Raw genomic sequence first — 22,127 nt, 5'->3', positions numbered from 1 at the left:
CGAGAGAGAGGTGTGGCTTTATTGCTGAGTGAATGGATGACGGGTAAAGTAGTGGAATGGAAGGAGATATCATCTAGGTTAATGTGGGTAAGGGTTAGGTTGGATAGGGAATGTTGGGCGTTTGTTAGTGCGTATGGGCCAGGTAGTGAGAAAGGTGAAGAAGAGCGGAATGAATTAACTATTTGTGTAAAAGGAATTACGTAGTTGTCATGGGTGACTTAAATGCTAGAGTGGGCGCTGGAGAGGTAGAAGGTGTCATTGGGAAGTATGGCGTACCAGGTGAAAATGAGAGTGGTGAGAGACTGGTAGATATGTGTTGAGCATGAGATGGTGATAAGTAATAGCTTTTTCAAAAAGAAAGATAAAAATAAGTATACATGGGTAAGAGTGGCAAATGGAAGAGTAGTAGAAAGGGCATTAATGGATTGTGTTAACTAAAAGAATCTTTGGAAGATTGAAAGACATGCACGTGTTTAGGGGTATGGCTAACGGTATGTCTGATCATTTTTTGGTGGAAGGAAAATTAGTTGTAGCAAAATAGTGGGGGAATAGAGTAGGTGGATGTAAAAGGGAACTAGTGAGGGTTGAAGAGCTAATAAAACCTTGGATAGAAAGTATATATCAGGAAAGGTTGAAAATGACATATGACGAAGTGAAAGTAAGAGAAACTGGCAATTTAGAGGAGGAGTTGAAGTTAGTAAAAGAAAATTTTGTTGGGATTGCAAGTGATGTGTGTGGCAAGAAGGTAGTTGGAGGCAGCATGAGGAAGGCCAGTGAATGGTGGAATGAAGGAGTGAAGGTAAAAGTGGAAGAGAAAAAGAGAGCTTTTGAAGAATGGCTGCAGAGTAATAGTATAGAGAAGTATGAAAAATATTGAGAGAAAAATGTGGAAGTAAAGCGCACGGTACGTGAGGTAAAGAGGGCAGCTGACCTGAGGTGGGGTCAAGGATTGGGTCATTCATATGAAGAGAATAAGAAGAAGTTTTGGAAAGAAGTGAAGAGAGTAAGGAAGGCTGGCTCAAGAATTGAAGAGACAGTGAAAGATGGAAATGGAAGGTTGTTAAAAGGAGAGGAGGCAAGGAAAAGATGGGCAGAATATTTTGTAAGTTTACTGAATGTTGAGGATAATAGGGAGGCAGATATAATTGCTGTTGCAGGTGTTGAGGTGCCAGTGATGGGAGATGAGAATGAGAGAGAGATTGCAATAAATGAAGTGAGGAGAGCACTAGATGAAACGAGAGTAAGAAAAGCGTCTAGTATGGATGGTGTGAGAGCTGAGATGTTGAAGGAAGGGGGCGTGACTGTACTTGAATGGTTGGCGATTGTTTAATGTGTTTTGTGTTGTCAATGGTACCAGTAGATTGGGTTTGTGCATGTATTGTACCACTATATAAGGGTAAGGGAGATGTGCATGGGTGTTGTAATGATTAATAGGATCAAGGATAAAACAGAGAATGCAATCTTAGAAGTACAGGGTGGTTTTAGAAGAGGTAGGGGTTGTATGAATCAGATTTTTACAGTAAGGCAGATATGAGAGAAATATTTAGCAAAAGGTAAGGAGGTGAATGTTGCGTTTATGGATCTGGAGAAAGCGTATGATAGAGTTGATAGGGAAGCAATGTGGAATGTGATGAGCTTATATGGAGTTGGTGGAAGGTTGTTGCAAGCAGTGAAAAGTTTTTACAAAGGTAGTAAAGCATGTGTTAGGATAGGAAGTGAAGTGAGTGATTGGTTTCCGGTGAGAGTGGGGCTGAGACAGGGATGTGTCATGTCGCCGTGGCTGTTTAACTTGTATGTTGATGGAGTGGTGAGAGAGGTGAATGCCCGAGTGCTTGGACGAGGATTAAAACTGGTAGACGAGAATGACCATGAATGGGAGGTAAATCAGTTGTTGTTTGCGGATGGTACTGTACTGGTTGCAGACACAGAAGAGAAGCTTGGCCGATTAGTGACAGAAATTGGAAGTGTGTGAGAGAGAAGGAAGTTCAGAGTTAATGTGGGTAAGAGCAAGGTTATGAGATGTATGAGAAGGGAAGGTAGTGCAAGGTTGAATGTCTTGTTGAATGGAGAGTTACTTGAGGAGGTGGATCAGTTTAAGTACTTGGGGTCTGTTGTTGCAGCAAATGGTGGAGTGGAAGCAGATGTACGTCAGAATGAATGAAGGTTGCAAAGTGTTGGGGGCAGTTAGGGGAGTAGTAAAAAATAGAGGGTTGGGCATGAATGTAAAGTGTGTTCTATATGAAAAAAGTGATTGTACCAACTGTGATGTATGGATCGAAGTTGTGGGGAATGAAAGTGATGGAGATACAGAAATTGAATGTGTTTGAGATGAAGTGTCTAAGGAGTATGATAGGCTGGTGTATCTCGAGTAGATAGGGTTAGGAATGAAGTGGTGAGAGTGAGAACGGGTGTAAGAAATGATTTAGCAGCTAGAGTGGATATGAATGTGTTGAGAATGGAAAATGGCTGGCTGCTAAAGAAGGTGATGAATGCAAGAGTTGATGGGAGAAGTACAAGAAGAAGGCCAAGGTTTGGGTGGATGGATGGAGTGAAGAAAGCTGTGGGTGATAGGAGGATAGATGTGAGAGAGGCAAGAGAGCGTGCTAGAAATAGGAATGAATGGCGAGCGGTTGTGACGCAGTTCCGGTAGGCCCTGCTGCTTCCTCTGATGCCTTAAATGACCGCGGAGGTAGCAGCAGTAGGGGATTCAGCATTATGAAGCTTCATCTGTGGTGGATAACGGGGGAGGGTGGGCTGTGGCACCCTAGCAGTAACAGCTGAACTCTGTTGAGTCCTTTGTTAGGCTGGGAGGAACGTAGAGAGTAGAGGTCTCCGTTTTTGTTTTTGTTTCATTTGTTGATGTCGGCTACCCCCCCCCAAAATTGGGGGAAGTGCCTTGGTATATGTATGTATGTATCTCATGCTAATTCATATCCTCTGTTTCGTTCGACACTAGGTATTGACCATAAATTTTGTTTTTAGGTCGGCTCTTTGTTGGTACAAAATTTACTGTCATAATCTCCTCCTACGCCTATTGATGCAAAGGGCCTCGGTTAGATTTCACCAGTCATGTACATCTTTAGTGTTTAAATAAATAAACTTCCAATCATTCTCCCACTTAACGTTTCATAGTCCTCAGCCGTGTCGACCTTGGTCTAATAACTCTTCTAGAGACTTCTAGAGACTTTTGGAGTTTGGTGAAGTAATCTCTCTTGGGGAGTGCAAAGAGCATGGCCAAATAATTTTCTATCCACATATGGTACTCGAGTAATCTGTCTCATTTCTAACTCTGTCCTATTCAACTCCCAAATATTTTTCTGAGGGCTTTGTTCTCAAATCTACAAAATCTGTTTGATAGCATTTCATTGTTATACCACAACTCATGGCCGTAGAGTAACAGTGATGTTACTTACCCTAGCCATTGTCGATTTTTTTTCTTATTCAATCTTTCATACTCCAATTCTAAAGATCATGTATTGGAGATCATGGTTACTAAATATTTAAATGACTTTACCTTGTTAATAGTTTCTCCTTCCATTGATACTTCATCTTCCAACGCATGGTCCGTTTGCATCATGTCTGTCTTCTATTTATCTTGAGCCCAACCTCATGTTCTATTTCATGCATTCTAGTGAGCAAGCTTTGCAAGTCTTGTGGCGTTCTGCTATTAAGGACAGCGTTATCAGCATATAGGTCGGCTAATTTCCTGTTACCAATCCAGTCCAATACTTTTCTCCACCATCCCGAACTGTTCTATGCATTAAAAAAATCCATGAGGATAAACATGGACAGTATTACTGTACCACTTAACTATCCCAATAGCTTTATAAAAAGCAGAAAAATTTCATTGCCTGACTACTTGCCAAATATTCAAAAAGGGTTATAAAAACAACCAGTACATAACATCTTTCATTTACATAATTTCATTGACATTAAACCTATCGATAAGAAACAAACCTATTTTGGCTGGGCCATAAGTCCCCTTGAGAACATTCACTCTGGAAGGTGCAATATGAAAGACTAAATTTTTGATATGGACATACACTAAACACATACTCATATCAAGGTTTGATTTTTTCAAGTTGGCATCAAAAGCACTTGCTACAGTATTTATTTACTCTAATTTAAATCCAGGAGAATCCAGAGTATGCATCTGGCATATAAACCCCTATCTTAGCCATATAGCCCTCTCCAGTTATTACCATGTCATGGTGGTAAATGTATGAATGTAAGCAACAAGTATTAAAAACTTATTTAGTAACCATTATACCTGCATAAAAAATATGAACACTGCTAATCAATCGTAATAGTGACTGGGGGAACTATAATGGCCAAAGAAAATAAAAATGAACACATTACATGAACAACCTTTTGTAAAATTGTTTTGTACAAATAAAATTAAGAAAAAGTGTCATCTTGATTTTAAAATATACTAAGGTATAAAGTACAGTACTATACACAATCATGTCAGCAAGGTGACTTATGTACAATCAAGTTTAAAAGAAATTTTTAATAGAAACATAAATAGTTCAATGAATATTGTATGAAGACCAAGCTCAGAATAAGCTGAAAGTAGTATTTAGATAAGTAACCAGGAAAGCTAACACAACTAATGTATTAAGTACTAATTGTAAGTACAGCATAAAATGACAGGTTCTTTGAAGATCACATATTTCCTTTATTAATTTTAAGATTTACCGCAAGACCGATTGCAGCAATCCTTACTTAATAATAAGTTTAAAACATGAAAATTCCTCAGGATGAGCAATATTTACAGAACACTTCCCCAATAAATATTCAGTATACAATTTGTGTTTGAGCTTGATGCGCACACACACGTTTATATATTATAATAAGTCTTTTATTGATCCCTCTGGTCAACCTAATTTGTCAATCACATTAGAATGTATACCCCTTTCATTCCAAAATTCCATATTGATTTTTATGGCACTACAATGCAAAATCATTAGCAAAACCTTTGTTTTTCCAAAGCAATAGCAAGAATACAAAACAATATAAGATTAGCTTTATCATCTGCAACAGATTCTACGCTGACTAGACACAAATATTGTCTTAGGTCTGAGATGGGTATTTCAATACAAGAGCACATAGGACAACTAAATTATTCAATGCATTACTTATGGATATACTATATATATATTATATATACCAAACTGTATGATCTAAAGAATTATGAACAATGTAATCTTGAATATTTATATATATTAACCTACTGTGTATTATGATTACTTGTTACTAAATCAGCTTGGCAAGATTACCTCAAATTCTGTAGTCCTTTCAAGAGCATAAGCCCACTTGCAAAATACTATCACTTAAACTCTCTAAATATATATATTTTATGTATAGAAGACCCTTCTGAATCTTAACCTGGAACATTATACTTAATAACCTAAATTTGAGGTATTCTCCTAAGTTATCCTGTGTAATCTATTGTTTCTAGAAAAATAATAAAAAATTACTTAGATCTACACAATACTGAAGGCAATTTGAACAGAACTACCAACAAAACAAATTCAGTACAATAGATGATGGATCCACTTGTGAATAGTTTAGTCATAAAAATTAAATGTTTTGAGTCTGTGTCATTCAAACTCTTGCAAGTTTAGTAGGCAGTCGAGTGTTCAAGGCCATAATGAAAGTGTGCAGTCTTGTTACACAAACTGTTCCTGCCAAACTTTACAGAAAAGGTCGAAAGTATGGATGGATAAAAGTGCTGGAACAGGACTAAATGAATGAAAAATAACATCAGTGCCCTCTATAGTAGCGAGGGATAAAACTCCACAAAATCCTCTTTGAAAGAAAACTGCTAATGGATGTGTAGGGGAAGAAGGTGCTCCAACCACCTAAGGCACTTTATTAGCACCAGGGCTAGTACTACAACCATCCCTGTACTCTACTTCTACCTTTCATAGTTCAAAAGAAAAATAATCTACCCTGATAACATTACCGTCTCCTAAGTTTGTGAAAGGATCAACGCATGCCTGCTGCAACTCTTGGCAAGACACATGCAATTATTGTTGTTGGTATTGTCATACATTGAAATACATGATTCTCAGCAAAATACTGCTGCATATTTGCCAGTACCATACAGATAAAGGCAAAGGCATATATGTATATATTTTTGATACACACATTTCTTCCATTCATTCATTCAAAAATACAGTAGTGATTACACAGTGCAGTAACATGCCATATGATTATCTAAAACCCTGTATTCCACACGTAACTATTATGAGCACATTACATCATTCTTGTTCTTATTTCCCTTCTGGATTGAAGGTAGTCTTAATCTACAAAGATAAGGAAATGGTATGTTTTGTGCGCACGGGTCAGGCCATTAAGGGTTAAATGGATAAGAACCTGTGTAACAAGGATCACTTTCAGGTCAGAAATACCTATAATTGTGGATAGGCAATACATGTATGATTTTGAACCTGCTCAAACGAGATATGTTACTATAGTACATGGTTGTATTCCACACCTAAGGAACAAAAAAGGATTCATTATTATAATGTACAAGAGTATATAAAAACATCAACAACTCGCTTCATCTAAAATATATATATATATAAAGTATTTACAAGTACGTCATATCTGTTTTGAGCAGATGAAACATGAGCACAGATGATACCCATAAGAGATCACTGTTAAATGGTGTTGCACTGTAATGCTGAGCAACCTTTACATATATTGAGTCGTATGCCTCACAAACCTGAGTCGGTTTTAGTTTAAATATTTCAGAGACAAAAAATATATAATATGTATGTATGTATATATTTACAGATTTCAGTAAGTGGACTTGGTGAACGTAATGCCACATATTCACCAAAAACAAAGCCATTCTTGGTCCAAAGAACCTCTACAGTATAAATTCCCTTCACTTTCACATTCCATTACACCGTAAGACTGACGAGGAGGAAGTAGCTGGAACATTTTGCCACTTTGTACTATTGCTTGTAGCACAGAGATGACAGCAATATGCGAAGTCAACCTAAATTTCCTAATCTTCAAGGTGAAGTGGGACCATCGCTATCTGAAGTGCCGACTGGAGAGGAAGAGTTCCGCCAAGTAGTTCGGGCAGGAGTATTATGACGACGCTGCCGAAGCAGGGCAGGGTCGAAGTCGGGGTGTCGTCTTGCATGTTTGCTGTTGAAAAAATTATACATCAATATGCTTGAAAGGACAAGTCATTTACTCTTAGTAAGATACAAACATTATAAAATTGGTTTTTAATGAGAAGCTGAATTAGAGTAAAGTAGTATTACTATCAATTCCACAATTATCAATTCACACAAAACCTTTAAAATGGAAATGCAACTAACCTCAGATGATCGGATCGCATGAATCTCTTTTGGCAAACAGGGCAGACAAAATTCTTTTCTCCTGTGTGTGTTCTGGTGTGCCGGGCAAGCTCATCACTACGAGCAAATCTCTTACGGCATGAAATCCAAGTACATTCAAAAGGCCGTTCTCCTGGAAAAAAAACAAGAAAACATTTAGTTCAAACTCTCAATAAAATTGTAATGTCAGTGTAAGAAGAGCTTCATTAGGCTCAGAGGTTAGAGTAAATATAATTGCAAACTCATTTGCAAGAAAAAACATGTATTACTGTAAGGAAATATAAGTAGTGTGTGCTTGAAAAGCCACAGGTTTCAATTTACATAATTGAAATCAGTTACAATTATAATGTATTAGTAACTTTGACAATGTTAGTGTATATTTTAAAGCTTTATCTACTTTTCTTAAAATGCTATGTAAACGGTAACAGTAAACTTAAAGGTATATGATAGACGGCTACTATAAAAATTAAAATGTATTAAAGTTCAGGATGCAAGACCTACTGTATAGGCATGGAAAGTGCAGTGGGAGGGGGTGTTTCCACCCGTATTCAAATTTTAAACCTTTTGCTAACCCATACAGGGGTGGCTAGCAAGACCTGGTAAATGTACAATATAGAAGCATTGAATTTTATTGTTGGGCTACTGGACCAAAGGTCACTTGAAATGTTTCAAGGGGGATGCACTTTACTATGATCTTAACTTTACTACGCCCATTTTTTTGGTTCTATGAGTAAAGGGGAGAATATTTATGAAGAGTTTCTCTTCCATCCACTTTTATCTTTTGCTGCAGAAAAGGGAAAGACAAAACAAGCTTCTTAATATAAAGCAAAAGTTAGGGAGAGGGGGATTGGACGGTCATTGCCCCACTCTCTGGGTAGGTTATCTTCTGCCTCTTCCCGGAACTCTTATCGATCTGTTCTGGAGTGTGGCCCTGAGTTCTCACACGACATTCCCTTCCTTATTTGATATATAGCCCTGGTTTGCCTAATTGTTTACGGTTCAATCTGCCTCTTTCTTTACTTGATATAACCAATTTCAATGAAAATGTATATAAAAAAAAAGCTCAAATTCAACTTAGCCAATGAAATAGATTTTTAATTTTCAAACAGATTTCATAATGCACAAAAATATTTTTTATTAAAAATCTAGAGACACTAATTCAATGACAATGCCTGAAAATTTCAGCTCAACTTAAAATCTTCATTTTACAAGATAATCTGAATTTTTGCTTACGCCAATGCATTCACTCCCACTCTCCCTTACACAGTCTAACGATCTCTGTACCCATTCATTAGGAGAGCTCAACCTCCACCCATGTCGTCACTCCACATCCCCTCCCAAAAACCCCATAGCCATTCAAACTAGCAAACACCTCAGACTTCTCTCACCCTCAAAACCCCCTTCCCCTGGAACCTGCCAGGATCCCTCTTCTTCTCCAGACATCAACAATAGATGTTCTTCCTTTTTTTCCAGCGACTCCCTTACTTTCCCCCTTTTCTACCGGCAAACTAGGGCCCCTGCTGTGCTAACAAACTACCCCCTTTTACCCGTCTAGGGAGTGTGTGTGTGACTAGAGTAGATTAATTTCTTTGCATTTGCTTTCATTCATTCATTCATTCTGGAGAGAGAGAGAGAGAGAGAGAGAGAGAGAGAGAGAGAGAGAGAGAGAGAGAGAGAGAGAGAGAGAGAGAGAGAGGAATGTCTGAATATTTAAAAACTTACTTCCATTAGTTATGCCGTTTACTTAAGGTTAATGAAAACGTTCTGAAAAAATCTTATTTAATCACCTTTAATAAAGAAGGAACAGCTGAATGTGATCGAGATTAACCTTTTAACAACAATTCCACGAAGAAAGTAAATTTGTTAGATAGTATAAGTAAATCTTTAGTCATGCCAAAATTTCAGAGAGAGAGAGAGTGAGTTTTGCCGGCACACTTCGATACATTCATTTGCGGAAATTGCGTGGCCTTGGCATCTCCATTCCATCAATCAAGGATACATTTACCCTCATCACGTTGCTGTCTCTCCTGTCGTTACACGAGAGAAGGTGGGTGGAAGGTTGAAGTAGGTGTTATAGATTTTTTCGTATCAATTTACTCCCGCTACATATAAAGAAATAATTTCATGGAAACGTTGGGTTGAAATATCAATAAAATGACCGTCAAAAACGCCTTCATAAAATGCTGGAATTACAAGACCTAGGATAGGTGAGAGTTAATAAAAAATAAATTTTAAAAATATATGCAAATATATACATTTACAATTAAAGCAATAAAATTGGCTATAATTATAGTCCTATTAAAACTACTAGTACTGGGCGTTTATCTCTACAAGGTCTGTGATAAGATCAGAAGTTTAAGAACACAGGGTAGTGTGCCATATAAGAACACACTTATATACTCTAAGCCATCTCGAACCCACAAAATGGAATAAAATTAAATTCTACAGGTTGTTAACTTAAAGAAATTAAAAACATTTGATGAAGGCCCTGTTTCCGTGTTCGGTATATGTAGTGACGCATTCAAAGAAGTGAAAAACCACTTGAGCCTACTAGTGTTACGGTGGTTTGTAGCACGCCTGGGAAATCGGATATCTGCCTAAAAAAAAATCAGGTCGGAGAGTCGTCAATATGTAATTAAGCGTTAAAGGGAATCCCTTTTGATGTTTGAGCCTTACATATTGTAACCTTTCCTGATGTACAATTTCACTAGAATTAAACAATCATAAACAGGTAGACAAAAGATAAATAAAATAATTAAACATTCGATAAATAAAAAAAACTAGAAAAATTATAATCAAAATAATTAAACATTCGGTAAATAAAAAAACTTGAAAAATGAATACGGAAGCACTATGCAGAGAGAGAGAGAGAGAGAGAGAGAGAGAGAGAGAGAGAGAGAGAGAGAGAGAGAGAGAGAGAGAGAGATTCATTCCCCGCCAGAGTGGGGTGTGTCCTTTGTTAGCCATCTGCCCCGACCGTTACCGGCCTTCTGGCACACCACCGCCGCCGCCGCCAACTTGCTCTTCTCAACGTATCCTCCTCCATCCACCAAGTACTTTACTTTACCCGATCCTTTTCTTAGTGTTGACTGCACAACTTCAGCAAGTGACTAATGGTTACTGTCAATATTGTCTGTAAACTAAAATTAATCATTACAACCAATAACTTAACTATTGAGAGGTGGGTGTTGGGAGAAATTTTCAATTGTCAAAGGTTTCTTTCAAAATTGAATAATAAAATGTGATGTCAAATAAAGATTGTTTAATTTTAGAAATTTAACTTCATGTACCGGTTTGAAAGATTAAAAGTATACACAACAAACGAGGCATCCAATCGCTTCTTACAGCAAACACCAACTTGCAATTCTCGATGAGGGTTCAACGTACAATGAATGAGACCGGGTCATTTAAGTACAAAAAGCACATCAAAATGTGCGAAGTACTTACAATAAATATTGCTCATTATAGAGCGTTCAGATGTACTTGGAACACAACGAAAAACATAATATAACAAGATATTAAAGTTATTCGTTTCTGTCGTAAACATGGTAAATCTTAAACTGGCTAACTCACTCGGTCGGTCACTCTTGCATCCCCACCCTCTCTATCTCTCTCTACCCAACCCGCTGAACCGCCCACCAACCTACACGTGCTCTTAGTGCCAGTTGAACGGCTTTTCCACGGGGTCAGTTGAAAGAAAATCAGAGAACATTTAATAGGTGTATCTTACAAACATACACTTACGGGGGCATTCAATGTACTCCAAAAACTACAGGAATTGAAGTTTACTCAAGTGGATATTGAATATTTTAGCTAAAGTTTGCAGAACATTTTTGAATTTTGTCGCTTTAATTCATATTAAATGAAAACCTCAGTAAATAAAAGTCCGGATTTGGATTATAACTTACTGTATATATTGTGGAGATATGCCAGTTATCAAAGAAATGTAAAAAAATGGTAGGGTAAAATCTTGGAACATGAAATCCAGCTAATTGGAGAGAAAGAATCTGACTAAATCTGAGAAGACTTACATTATTGATACGCAAACTCCAGTAACTGAATTGAACGATTCTCTCTCTCTCTCTCTCCTCTCTCTCTCTCTCTCTCTCTCTCTCTCAACACAATGGGTAGCTGCAACAAGCATATTCGCACAAAATATACAACGAACGATTTGGTTAATATGCACGCTAAAATTTAGCTATTCCAACTAACAGACACATGAGTAACGTGGCGCTGGTCACAAAAAAAGAGAAAATAAGTTATCATATCTACCTCCTTCAATTTGCACAGATAACACAATTCTGTCCTTGTATATTTCTATGCAGGCAGATCTCTCTCTCTCTCTCTCTCTCTCTCTCTCTCTCTCTCTCTCTCTTACAATCCCTTGAAACGCGTGCTTCCTCCCTCCTCTCGTTCTCTCACTCCTAAGTTCCTCCTCCACTCTCCTCACCTAACACCAGTTTGCTCTAACCCGCAACCTAGAGGCACGGGCGACATTGACTCTTACGCTCTCCCTTCAGGAGACCGCCTTCCTGTCACCCTTGCGCCCCGGACGAAACCTTCTGCTGATTAATAATACAAAACGGAGAGCGGAAGTCTTCCAGAAGGGACCGTGGATAAACAACTTCAATGGCACGCCACTGTGTCAAGTTTTTACCCGAACAACGGACTCTCTCCCTCCTTCCATCCAGCAGTCCTGTTCCTCTCCGACTCGTCCTTTCAAGGGTGAGGGGGGGGGGAGAGATAGACTAGAGGAAGATTCTTATTCATTTGCCTGGACCGGCTCGTCGCAAGCAAGCATATGAATAGCCCAAGCGACCTGCAAACACACACACACACGAACGAGAGAGAGAGAGAGAGAGAGAGAGAGAGAGAGAGAGACTCGCAAAACAGAAAGATCAACAAAGGGTGGGTAAGAATTGTGCATCGTAGCGTTGCAATTCATCTAATGAACAGGCAAAATAGCACGGCCCCGCTCTGTTTCCCACACGAACCCTGGAAGCTGAGCCGCCAAACGGTCCGAATCCTTTCGCCTCTTACCACCAAAATCCAAAATCCTGACTTGGCAACAACTGCCAGGGTATAATTCAACAGGCTAGGCCGTGGTAATTTTGCTCCTACATCTACATCCACACTATCTACTATATATATATATATATATATATACATATATATATATACATATATATAAATACATATATATAAATATATATATATATATATATATATAGATAGATAGATATAAGGTAAATAAGTAAAAAAGAAGACCTAAGCAGAAACGAACGAGTACTAAAAGGCATCATGGAAGATACAGAGAGAGAGAGAGAGAGAGAGAGAGAGAGAGAGAGAGGAAGTTACATAATCTAGAGAAAAGCTGCGAGAGGGCTAAATGAAATTCCTCGACAGAAGAGCATCATTAAACGTATATAAAGAAGTAAATCACAATATTAACAAATACAAACGCCTTAAAAAATGTAAAATATTCTAAAACAAACAAAAATAACACCGAGAAAAGATGAGCGGTTGAACAAGGGGAGTGAGCAAAAGTGGAGATGGCAACCATAGAAGGGTACAAACATTAAAGACGGCAGAACCTTAATATGGGAAAAGGCTTTCACGGTTTCCATACACCGTAGCGAAGCAGAAGGTCCTTTAGAATGTCAAAGGCCATATGAACCAAGGTACTTTGTGTATATCTAGATAAATTGTGCACCTAGAAACTCAAGTGCATACTCGTACGAATTTATCCATACAGTAGAACCAATAAAAATACAATTATATTCAAACGAAGCTCAAACTACAGCTTATCAGTAAAACATAGTTAAATTTTTCTCATATCGTTTATTTATTTCCTTCCCTCACTGGGCTATTTTACCCTATTGGAGCCCTTATGCTTATAGCATCTTGCTTTTCCAACTAGGGTTGTAGCTTAATTAATATTAATAATAATAATTGATAAAACCTGGTATTTTTCCATTATCAAGTAATGTGAAACAACCACACATACATACATACATACAGTACATACATACACACACACACACACACACATATATATATATATATATATCACAGGAATAAAAGATAATGGAACTTTCATCAATCAACGATTGAGAGAGAGAGAGAGAGAGAGAGAGAGAGAGAGAGAGAGAAAGAGAGAGAGAGAGAGAGATTTGTGAAGGCCTGCGCATGGATGGCTCGTGCCCCACCCACAGAACAATCCCGCCCACTTCCGCGTGATGTCACCTCCATACGCCCCCATTTCGGTGACGTCACATACCACACCCACAGTAGCAAAAACACGCATGTATTAAAAGGAACCTTGTGATTGACCTCCGATTAAAGATTATACATATGTCGCGTGCAAGCGCTCTTTGCATTCACATACGCACATATGTGGTGTGTTTTTTGTGAGTGAAAACAACTTTTTTATACAACAAGCCTAACACTTTTCTAACGTTTAACGATAGGATGACCTTAATTAATGTAACACCAAATCATTAGTGTTTAAATCGAGAAATTTTCTCTTCCCAATCGTTCTGTGCTCGATGCGCTGAGAGAGAGAGAGAGAGAGAGAGAGAGAGAGAGAGATCTAGTTTCCCGCCAGGTGTGATGACACACTATTGCCACGCCCCTTTTAATGTTTTGACACGGAATACAATGAGTTAAATAGCGAACAAGCCTCTTCGTATGTAAAAGGATACCCGCCCCCCTCTCATCATGACCTACTTTACTCCACGGTCAGAATCCAAATTGTGTGGTCCTTACCTATCTGACTCCCCCCCCCCCCGTTCCCAAAACTTGGTAGAGAAGCAACAGGTCTCCTGCTAACCCGCTCCCCCGCCCTCCTCTCTCACTCCTACCCTCTGCGACCGTAAAACCCCTTCCCCAAGAACAGTGCCGTTAGCATACACGGGCAACTGACTCTCTCTCTCTCTCTCTCTCTCTCTCTCTCTCAACGCATCGAGCACAGAACGATTGGGAAGAGAAAAGTTCTCGATTTAAACACACCGCAATACCCGACTACGCCTACCAGCCTGCCACGCCCACCAGCGAAGGAGGGGAAAGTTGCCCTCGTTTTGTGAATGTTGTAATCAATGCAAGCGTGTGCCTCCTGCCAACCAGGAAGCTTTCCACAGAACATCTCCGACAGTATCATATGCATATAAGAGGACTGTGTATGTGTATGTACTTTTCAACAGTCATTGCCACATTCACCTGGAACTAAGGTGGCTCCCATGTACACATTACTATAAACTCTCCACAAGGATCAACTTCTGCATCAGTAGCCAAGAATACCAGAAAAGTGAAAGAAAAATGACATTATTGTACTATGCTAACTTTAAAATGTACCTTTATATGAATTAAATTGTGGCTGAACCACACTTTAAATCACTCTTACTAATACTTAATCAATTCCATATCATAAATAAAAATTTTCCATCATAAATGAAAATTTTCCATCATAAATGAAAATTTTCCATCATAAATGAAAATTTATTACACATATCTAGCAATTCCCGTATACACCGGTGCGTATAATAAAAGTATGTATATACTTTCAACCCACCTTAGTTTATTTACACAGGCCCGAGGATGAATTACCGGGTTAATTCTACCTCACGCCTCAAGCAACTTCAAGGGCGCCTGTAATCGCTTAGCAACATCCTGTATTTATACACCAAATGTAACCCTTAGAATACGAGGCATATTCACAATGTCAGTTTTGAGAGAGAGAGAGAGAGAGAGAGAGAGAGAGAGAGAGAGAGAAACAAATTTTGGTTACAAAAATAATCTGGTTGTTTGTTTCAATCCACACGATAAACATATAATCCCACTTCATCGTTTATAGTTATATTCATTCATTCAATTCTAAAAACACTAATACATCCATTTAAAACGAACTAAATGGTCGTTCCTTTTGCAAAGAAAGCTCTCTCTCTATAAAAAAAAGGTAACACTAGAATAAAAATAAAAATACTACCACTACTTATAACAATAATAAAAACAATACCAACAATGCTTCGTTGAAGCTAACAAAAGGCAAGCCATCCCCTCTTCTACCCATAACCATTTCTAATTTAATTTCATTGTTACAACGAAAGCAAACAAAGTCTACCCAAGTAGTGCTGCATAATAATTGAGCTATAACCATTTTTTGCAAGGCATGGCAGCTCACTGTATTGTTAAAAACAGGGGTGTAGCTAACAAAGGCATTGTTAATTCCAAACGAGAGAGAGAGAGAGAGAGAGAGAGAGAGAGAGAGAGAGAGAGAATAATTACTTGATAAAATAAAATCACGGTAAAGGAAAAACTTAAAAACACGTGAGACGTAAACGTAATGTTTTTCTCTGCCATCTTGATTTAAAAAATAATCGGACAAACAACCTCTAATTGCACAAATGCGCATCTGCTACACATTTTCCACGAAGTCATTTGCGTAGCGAAATCACCTAACACATGTTTCTCACGGCCACACGTGTCGCAGGTGTTCGTTAACCTCCCACGTGAGGAGTTCTCTACCCTCGCCTTGGACGCAACAAGGCTCACGGGGGCGACGTCAGAAATATAAAATAACAGATCGTTTTAAAAACCGGCCATAGAAGAAAAAAATATATTATTAATTGCTGGTTTAAAGAGATCAACATGTGTACTACTGCTCGAGTAGCCTACATGGGAGTACAGTACTGTATATTGACAAAATTATCAACTATAGGATAATCAATAAATATTTTTTAAGCTACAATGAATTTGACAGATAATCATTCCACCCATCCGAGAGAGAGAGAGAGAGAGAGAGAGAGAGAGAGAGAGACGATCGATCGCCTTTCAGGCGCGGAATGACAGAAGGGAGTATCCTAGGTAACTTGCCTAATAAATCCCCTCTCGGGTGTCCCTACCCAACTCCCTCCCCCTATGTACTCTCCTTTGTAGGACATCCTAATTACTGTGAACGGTGGCTTCCCTAAATGTCTTACATCTATATTTTCTATTAACAAAATCTCTAAGAAAAACTTTAAATCAAGAGGATGTATAGACAATATTAAACCTATAAACGTACTTAGTATACGTAAAAAACCTTGGGAAGCGCACACACACATACATACATATAACACACACACACATACACACACACACATATATATATATATATATATACATATATATATATGTGTGTGTGTGTTGTGTGTGTGGTGTGTTCATCAATAGCATAATAACATTCGATAAAATCTAAACATTAAAACTGCATTCAAGTCAATAACAACATTTTCAACATCAATGCAACAACATATAGGGAGAGCCAGTAAAATCCCACCAATTTCCTTCACGTGATAAAATAAAGTTATTATTTCAGAAAATACATTGGATCATACACGGACCTTTCATAAACAGCTGCAAATAACTAATCTATTGGAAAACAGCCAGATTTCTGGTAAGGTTGACAGTAAGGCAGCGTGACGCCTGGCCCTGAGACGAGATATGGAAAGGGAGACACAATAGGTTCTTTCGGAGATGTGGGGAAAAGGCAAGACCTACAGAAAGAGGTCTAGCGAAAAGGGGAAGACCCTAAGGTCGCGAAAGGGCGTTCCCCCACGTTGAAGCTACCGAATTCAAGTAATGATACTATAAAAAAGCTAAGAATTATTGTAATCAGGTCTCAAGACTTCTAAGTATATGGGAAGTTTTTTTCCTTACCTCCGCCAACAAGGTTTGAAGGTGGTTATGTTTCCACCTCTGTCCGTTTGCCTGTTTGTTTGTAAAAAAATTCTGGCCACAATTTACTCATAAAATAGTGGAACTTTCAGTGATTGATTGTTATGTTGAGACGTGAAAGGGATTCAATATTGAATAAGTCCTAGGTCAAAGGTCAAGGTCGAGCAAAACGTCGACCAAAAATGCGCCTATGGTCTACAAAGACTCTACATTGATTCTGTGAAAGGCAAGCCGGTTTCGAGAAATAAGCTGCCGTGGTGAAGGTCTGCACTTGTAGTTTTATTTGATTTGCATATGTAATAAAACCTTGTTTATAAGTCTTGAATTGGAATATAATTTACTCAACCTCTCTCAACTTCACTTAAATCTCATCTTGCATACAAAAAAACCTGAGAACACCCATGGGTTTAGCAGCTGGGGCCACCTCAGGAAGCTAGGCGTGCAAAAGTTAAGAGCGAAACTCAAATTAGTGATTGGCCTGTAAAACCGATATTTCTGGTGTAGCTGAAATAATGAAGGGAAATAGTAGAGACCAAAAAGGTGGGCGTGTGTAAGTCAATGGCTGACTGAGCAAAGAGGACGGCTGGGGTTATGAAAATCATCTCACGCGATAAAGAAGAAATAACACGAAACACATCGACCGGTCATCAACCTTTTTTTTAATAATGCACTGCAACGCTGAAACAATTAACGATAAATCAGATCAATGACTTGACAAAACCTTCGTCTTATAAAGAGAACCATTTTCAAACTAAGAGGATCCGGACAGGCATAGAGAAAAAGCGTGCACGATCGCAGAATTCTTCTGCATCTTCATAAATAAACAACAAGGAGTCAAGGTTAGGCAAAGCGAACCTCCGCTATCATATCACAATTTTCCTCGGGTGATCGGCCTCTCTCTCTCTCTCTCTCATCTCTCTCATCTCTCTCTCTCTCTCTCAACTTTTTTTCTACTGCACCAACAGCGCACCACCAGGCATTCTCACCTGCAGCCTGTCTGCCGGAAAAGATGGAGAGGGGGGAGGGAAGAATACGGAGAGAGTAGGAATAGATACAGGTAATGAGAGAGAGAGAGAGAGAGAGAGAGAGAGAGAGAGAGAATGTAAATATCTATGTTAGTTACATCAAATCTTACATCTCCGTACACACCGATACTGATCTCTCTCTCTCTCTCTCTCTCTCTCTCTCTCTCTCTCTTGCTAATCCCTTCTCGAGGCCCTGATCTTGCATCCTTTCCAGCTCTTTACCTCGCATATATACAGTTTGGTGAGTCCCATTTTGCATCAAATTCCCGTTACATATATATCTCATTTTACTATCACCGCAGAAGAAAATATCAAATTAGTTTTCTATCTTCAAGTTACAACAATTAAGCTAATCAATCTTCGTTTTCATATCACGGTTTTCTCTACGTTTCTCGCTTGATATTTCAATGACATATAAAATTTGCTTTTTCCATGGGTGAAATACGCCCGAATGAATATAGATCGATATGAAATGTGAAATGACGTTAAATACATCCGCCAACCATTCGAGGCAGAAGGACTCGGACTCAGTAACCCCGAGACTTATTTTGTGTAAAGAGGAACTGTTAGATACTGCAAAGGGAAAATAATATAGCAAAATACGATACTTGGGATACATACATAAACAACCAATTCAAAATATCTCGTCCGAATAATGAAATAGCCAAGTATTCGATATAGAAAACCAGATGATTCAAGGATGCTCTTGGCATCTTCAATTTTTAATTACAACTTTGCAGTTAGATTTACAATTATAAAAAAATAAACGAGTATTTTTTCCGAGGTAAAAGGTTTAACGCAAAAGTACACACACAGTACAATAATCGAACCAACAACTTTTCCTGTCCAATTTCCAATTTTTCCCTTCGAAGTTGCTAGGCCAAGCCACGCCCCCTCTTCACCTCTCCTACTGCCAGGCTCCTCTCTCTCTCTCTCTCTCTCTCTCTCTCTCTCTCTCGTTGACACGCCCCTTTCCTAACATCAACTCCACACCCTAAACTGCTATGTGCGTGTGCATCTATACGCGATTGATTGCATACAAAAATTTGGCGTTGCAAAATTTTGATGTAATCAGACTTACAATGATACTACACTAAAGAACTAGAATTAACACACTTTCTGACCCACTTATAAAGCAGGAATCATGTGACGTCAATCGCAGTGGGCTGGTCCATGTAAACAAATACTTTATAGCAATTAATATCAGTGCAATTTTTCTCTAATAAATATAACCCGTCGAGAACGCTACCTATCGCCAACTGCAAATAGCATGTGTAATCGTTATTTATCCATTAGATATTTATATCATAAAAAGAACTACTAAATTACCGTCAGCTTCTAAAGCAAACATTTCACTTTTGGAGCGAAAGCCATTATTCAAATCCATATAAGCCAAACAAATTGTAAGAATTTCACCCTCTGAAAAAAGTGAGACGTCTAAAAACTTGCCTGAAATGAGCAGCGCACTAATTATAAAACTCATTATCATAATCGGAGGACTGCGTACCTTATAATTACGAAATAAAAGCGTCACAAAGGAGGCGGCCCCCTCTCATAATTATACCTGCACTACGCGAGCCATTTCAATTAATTATAACAACAATTTTAACAACAATTATCATTCGGGTACACAACAATATCTCGAAAAACGCATTGAACACTTGTACAATACCGCGTCAAATCTGAAAATCTAATTTCACTGTCGCAAGGTCATTTCCTTGAAGCATACGCCCACTTTCCCCCTTCCTCTCTCTTTTCTGCCTGAGTGGTGCACACTCACTCAGGCAGGAGCCACGCCCCACTGGACGAACCACCCATTTTTATTTTTCTACTGACGTCCATCCTCAACCTACCGAGGGAAAGGGGGGGAGGAGGAGGAGTTAGCAGCATCCACCACCACCACCACCTCCACATTGATCACGTGGATGCAAGTGAGGCTGAGAAACAGGATGAAAAATAGAAAGAAGAAAAGAGAATAAAAAAGGTAGTGGCGTTGGTGACCCCTTCAGCCTTCTTCCCGAGCACACTTATTGTCTCCTTCATCCTCGACAGCATACTCGTATTCCTCCTGGCCCATGTCATACACCTCTTCATTGGTCATTCTCTATGTCTCCCTCTCTCTCTCTCCTTTTTTCCACATACTTTGTTGCATCAACGACAACCCCATTCCTTCGCTTTGTGCGTAGGCAATTCTGATAATCATTTGTTTATTCGCAATTTTTCTGCAAACAACTGCTACTGATTTAAAAGTAAAATGAAAAACAATGACGTTCATCAGCTTTGATGTGTTTTGTTTCATTATCACCAACCAAAAGTTTCTTTTTAAAACACATCCCACATGCAAACGTTTCATTTCTTTCATCTCGCCCACTTGGAGCAAATGCACACACGTACAATTTCACATGCCAGGGTACCATAGTTTTCTCCGTCTGCCATAGATCAATAGTGGATGGATGCTACCTGGTCGTCACCTGCTGGAGATTGTGGCGGTGTTCAAACACACCAAAGAACAGACAAGAGGCAAGTTCTCTCTCTCTCTCTTCTCTCGTCTCTCTCTCTCTCTCTCTCTCTTGCGGGTGAAGAAAGCATTTAGTACGAGGCTTCAGGCTATGAATTAAAGAGAGGCGCAAAAGGCAATAACTGCAAGAGAACCCGAATTTCTTGAGAGGTCAAACTCTCCTACCATTTTTTCTCTTTCCCTTTTAAATAATCTAAATGTTAAAAGTCTCCTTTCTTCTTTACGTTTCCATGTTTCCTCCGGGTTATCTTCCTCCTTTCTATTTCTTTCATCATCGTTTTCTCCACTCCCTCTCCCTCTTTCTCTCTCCATCGAGTCCCTCGGCTGAAAATCTATGCGGAATAAGGAGGGTGAATTAAATAAGGTATGGTGGTGCAAAAGGCGGGGAGGGACCTGGGGGTACAGAAGGCAGGGGAGTTGAAACTTAGCGTGTTGCAGGGCTCCTCTTCGTGACAGAGAGAGAGAGAGAGAGAGAGAGAGAGAGAGAATCACCCAGAGTCAAAGTCAAGTGGGTGTAAAAAAAGAGGAGTCTGATCTGGAAAGAAAATGGCTGGAGAAGAATGAGTAAACGACACGAAAGATCTTCAAACAAAAAGCCTTACAGACGGGGTCCCCCTTTAGACCTGGCTTCTGCCATCGCCGCCCCCGCCACAGTTCTCCTCCAGGAGGAAAAGACGGCGGGGGGAGAGGGGATTTGGACCCCAAATGTACCTTAGGGTGACGTTCTTTGGCTATCTACTTCGCTCCTCTACTTTCCTCGAGGGTCACCCGCCCCCCACCAGGCCCCCTTTTATGAAGGGAAAGACATTTCATATTCTATCATCTTTTTTGCTCAAGCTCTCTCTCTCTCTCTCTCTCTCTCTCTCTCTCTCTCTCTCTCCTGACGGAAATCAGATTTGACGTCGCCACTAACTCTAGCACACTTTCCGGATCCGTTTCCTCTTACCCCTCTTTATCTTCATTATCGCTCCTCTTATTCATTCGCTCTCTATCCACACATTGTTTCTCACTCATGGCAATTATGTCCATTCGTCTCAATCGCCATAGAGAGAGAGAGAGAGAGAGAGAGAGATGAGAGAGAGGTCACCCTTGGCTGACTCTAGAGGTCGTGACAGTATAGGGTACATGGATGTTGTCTTCAAGGGGCTCAGGACCCTCCTTCGCCATTCGCTGCCACCGTCGCAATAGACACCTAGAATCTGTGAAAGATTAGGACAAGGTTAAAGGAGAGAGAGAGAGAGAGAGAGAGAGAGAGAGAGAGGAGAGAGAGAGGAGAGAGAGAGAGAGAATGTTCATATAAAAATCAAATTTAAATTAACAGAGTTTTAGAAGAGGGAAAATTATATTAATACAGTACTCGTTTACTTCGCATTTATTTCTCTCTCTCTCTCTCTCTCCAAAGGTGCAAGCGGAGCCATAGGTAGCCAACTGCGTATAACAAGAGAACATCTTCGGGAGAGGAGGTGACTGACCGCCCTGGTTAACACGAGCAGTTTTTCCATGAGATAC

The 22,127-nt window shown here is 39.2% G+C and overlaps 1 protein-coding gene across 1 annotated transcript in view; it reads right to left on the bottom strand.

The window, feature by feature from the left end:
• Positions 1-3,896: 3,896 nt before the first annotated feature.
• The window catches only part of LOC137624252 (Krueppel-like factor 13), a 39,126-nt gene continuing 20,895 nt past the window's right edge, over positions 3,897-22,127 (bottom strand). The window contains 2 exon segments of the mRNA XM_068354774.1: positions 3,897-7,167; positions 7,344-7,494. Coding sequence (XP_068210875.1) covers positions 7,029-7,167; positions 7,344-7,494 — 290 coding nt within the window. The 3' untranslated portion in view covers positions 3,897-7,028.

The sequence above is a fragment of the Palaemon carinicauda genome, chromosome 31, assembly GCF_036898095.1.
Source record: "Palaemon carinicauda isolate YSFRI2023 chromosome 31, ASM3689809v2, whole genome shotgun sequence".
NCBI classification, from domain to species: Eukaryota; Metazoa; Arthropoda; class Malacostraca; order Decapoda; family Palaemonidae; genus Palaemon; species Palaemon carinicauda.
This window is presented reverse-complemented; position numbering and strand designations above follow the sequence as displayed.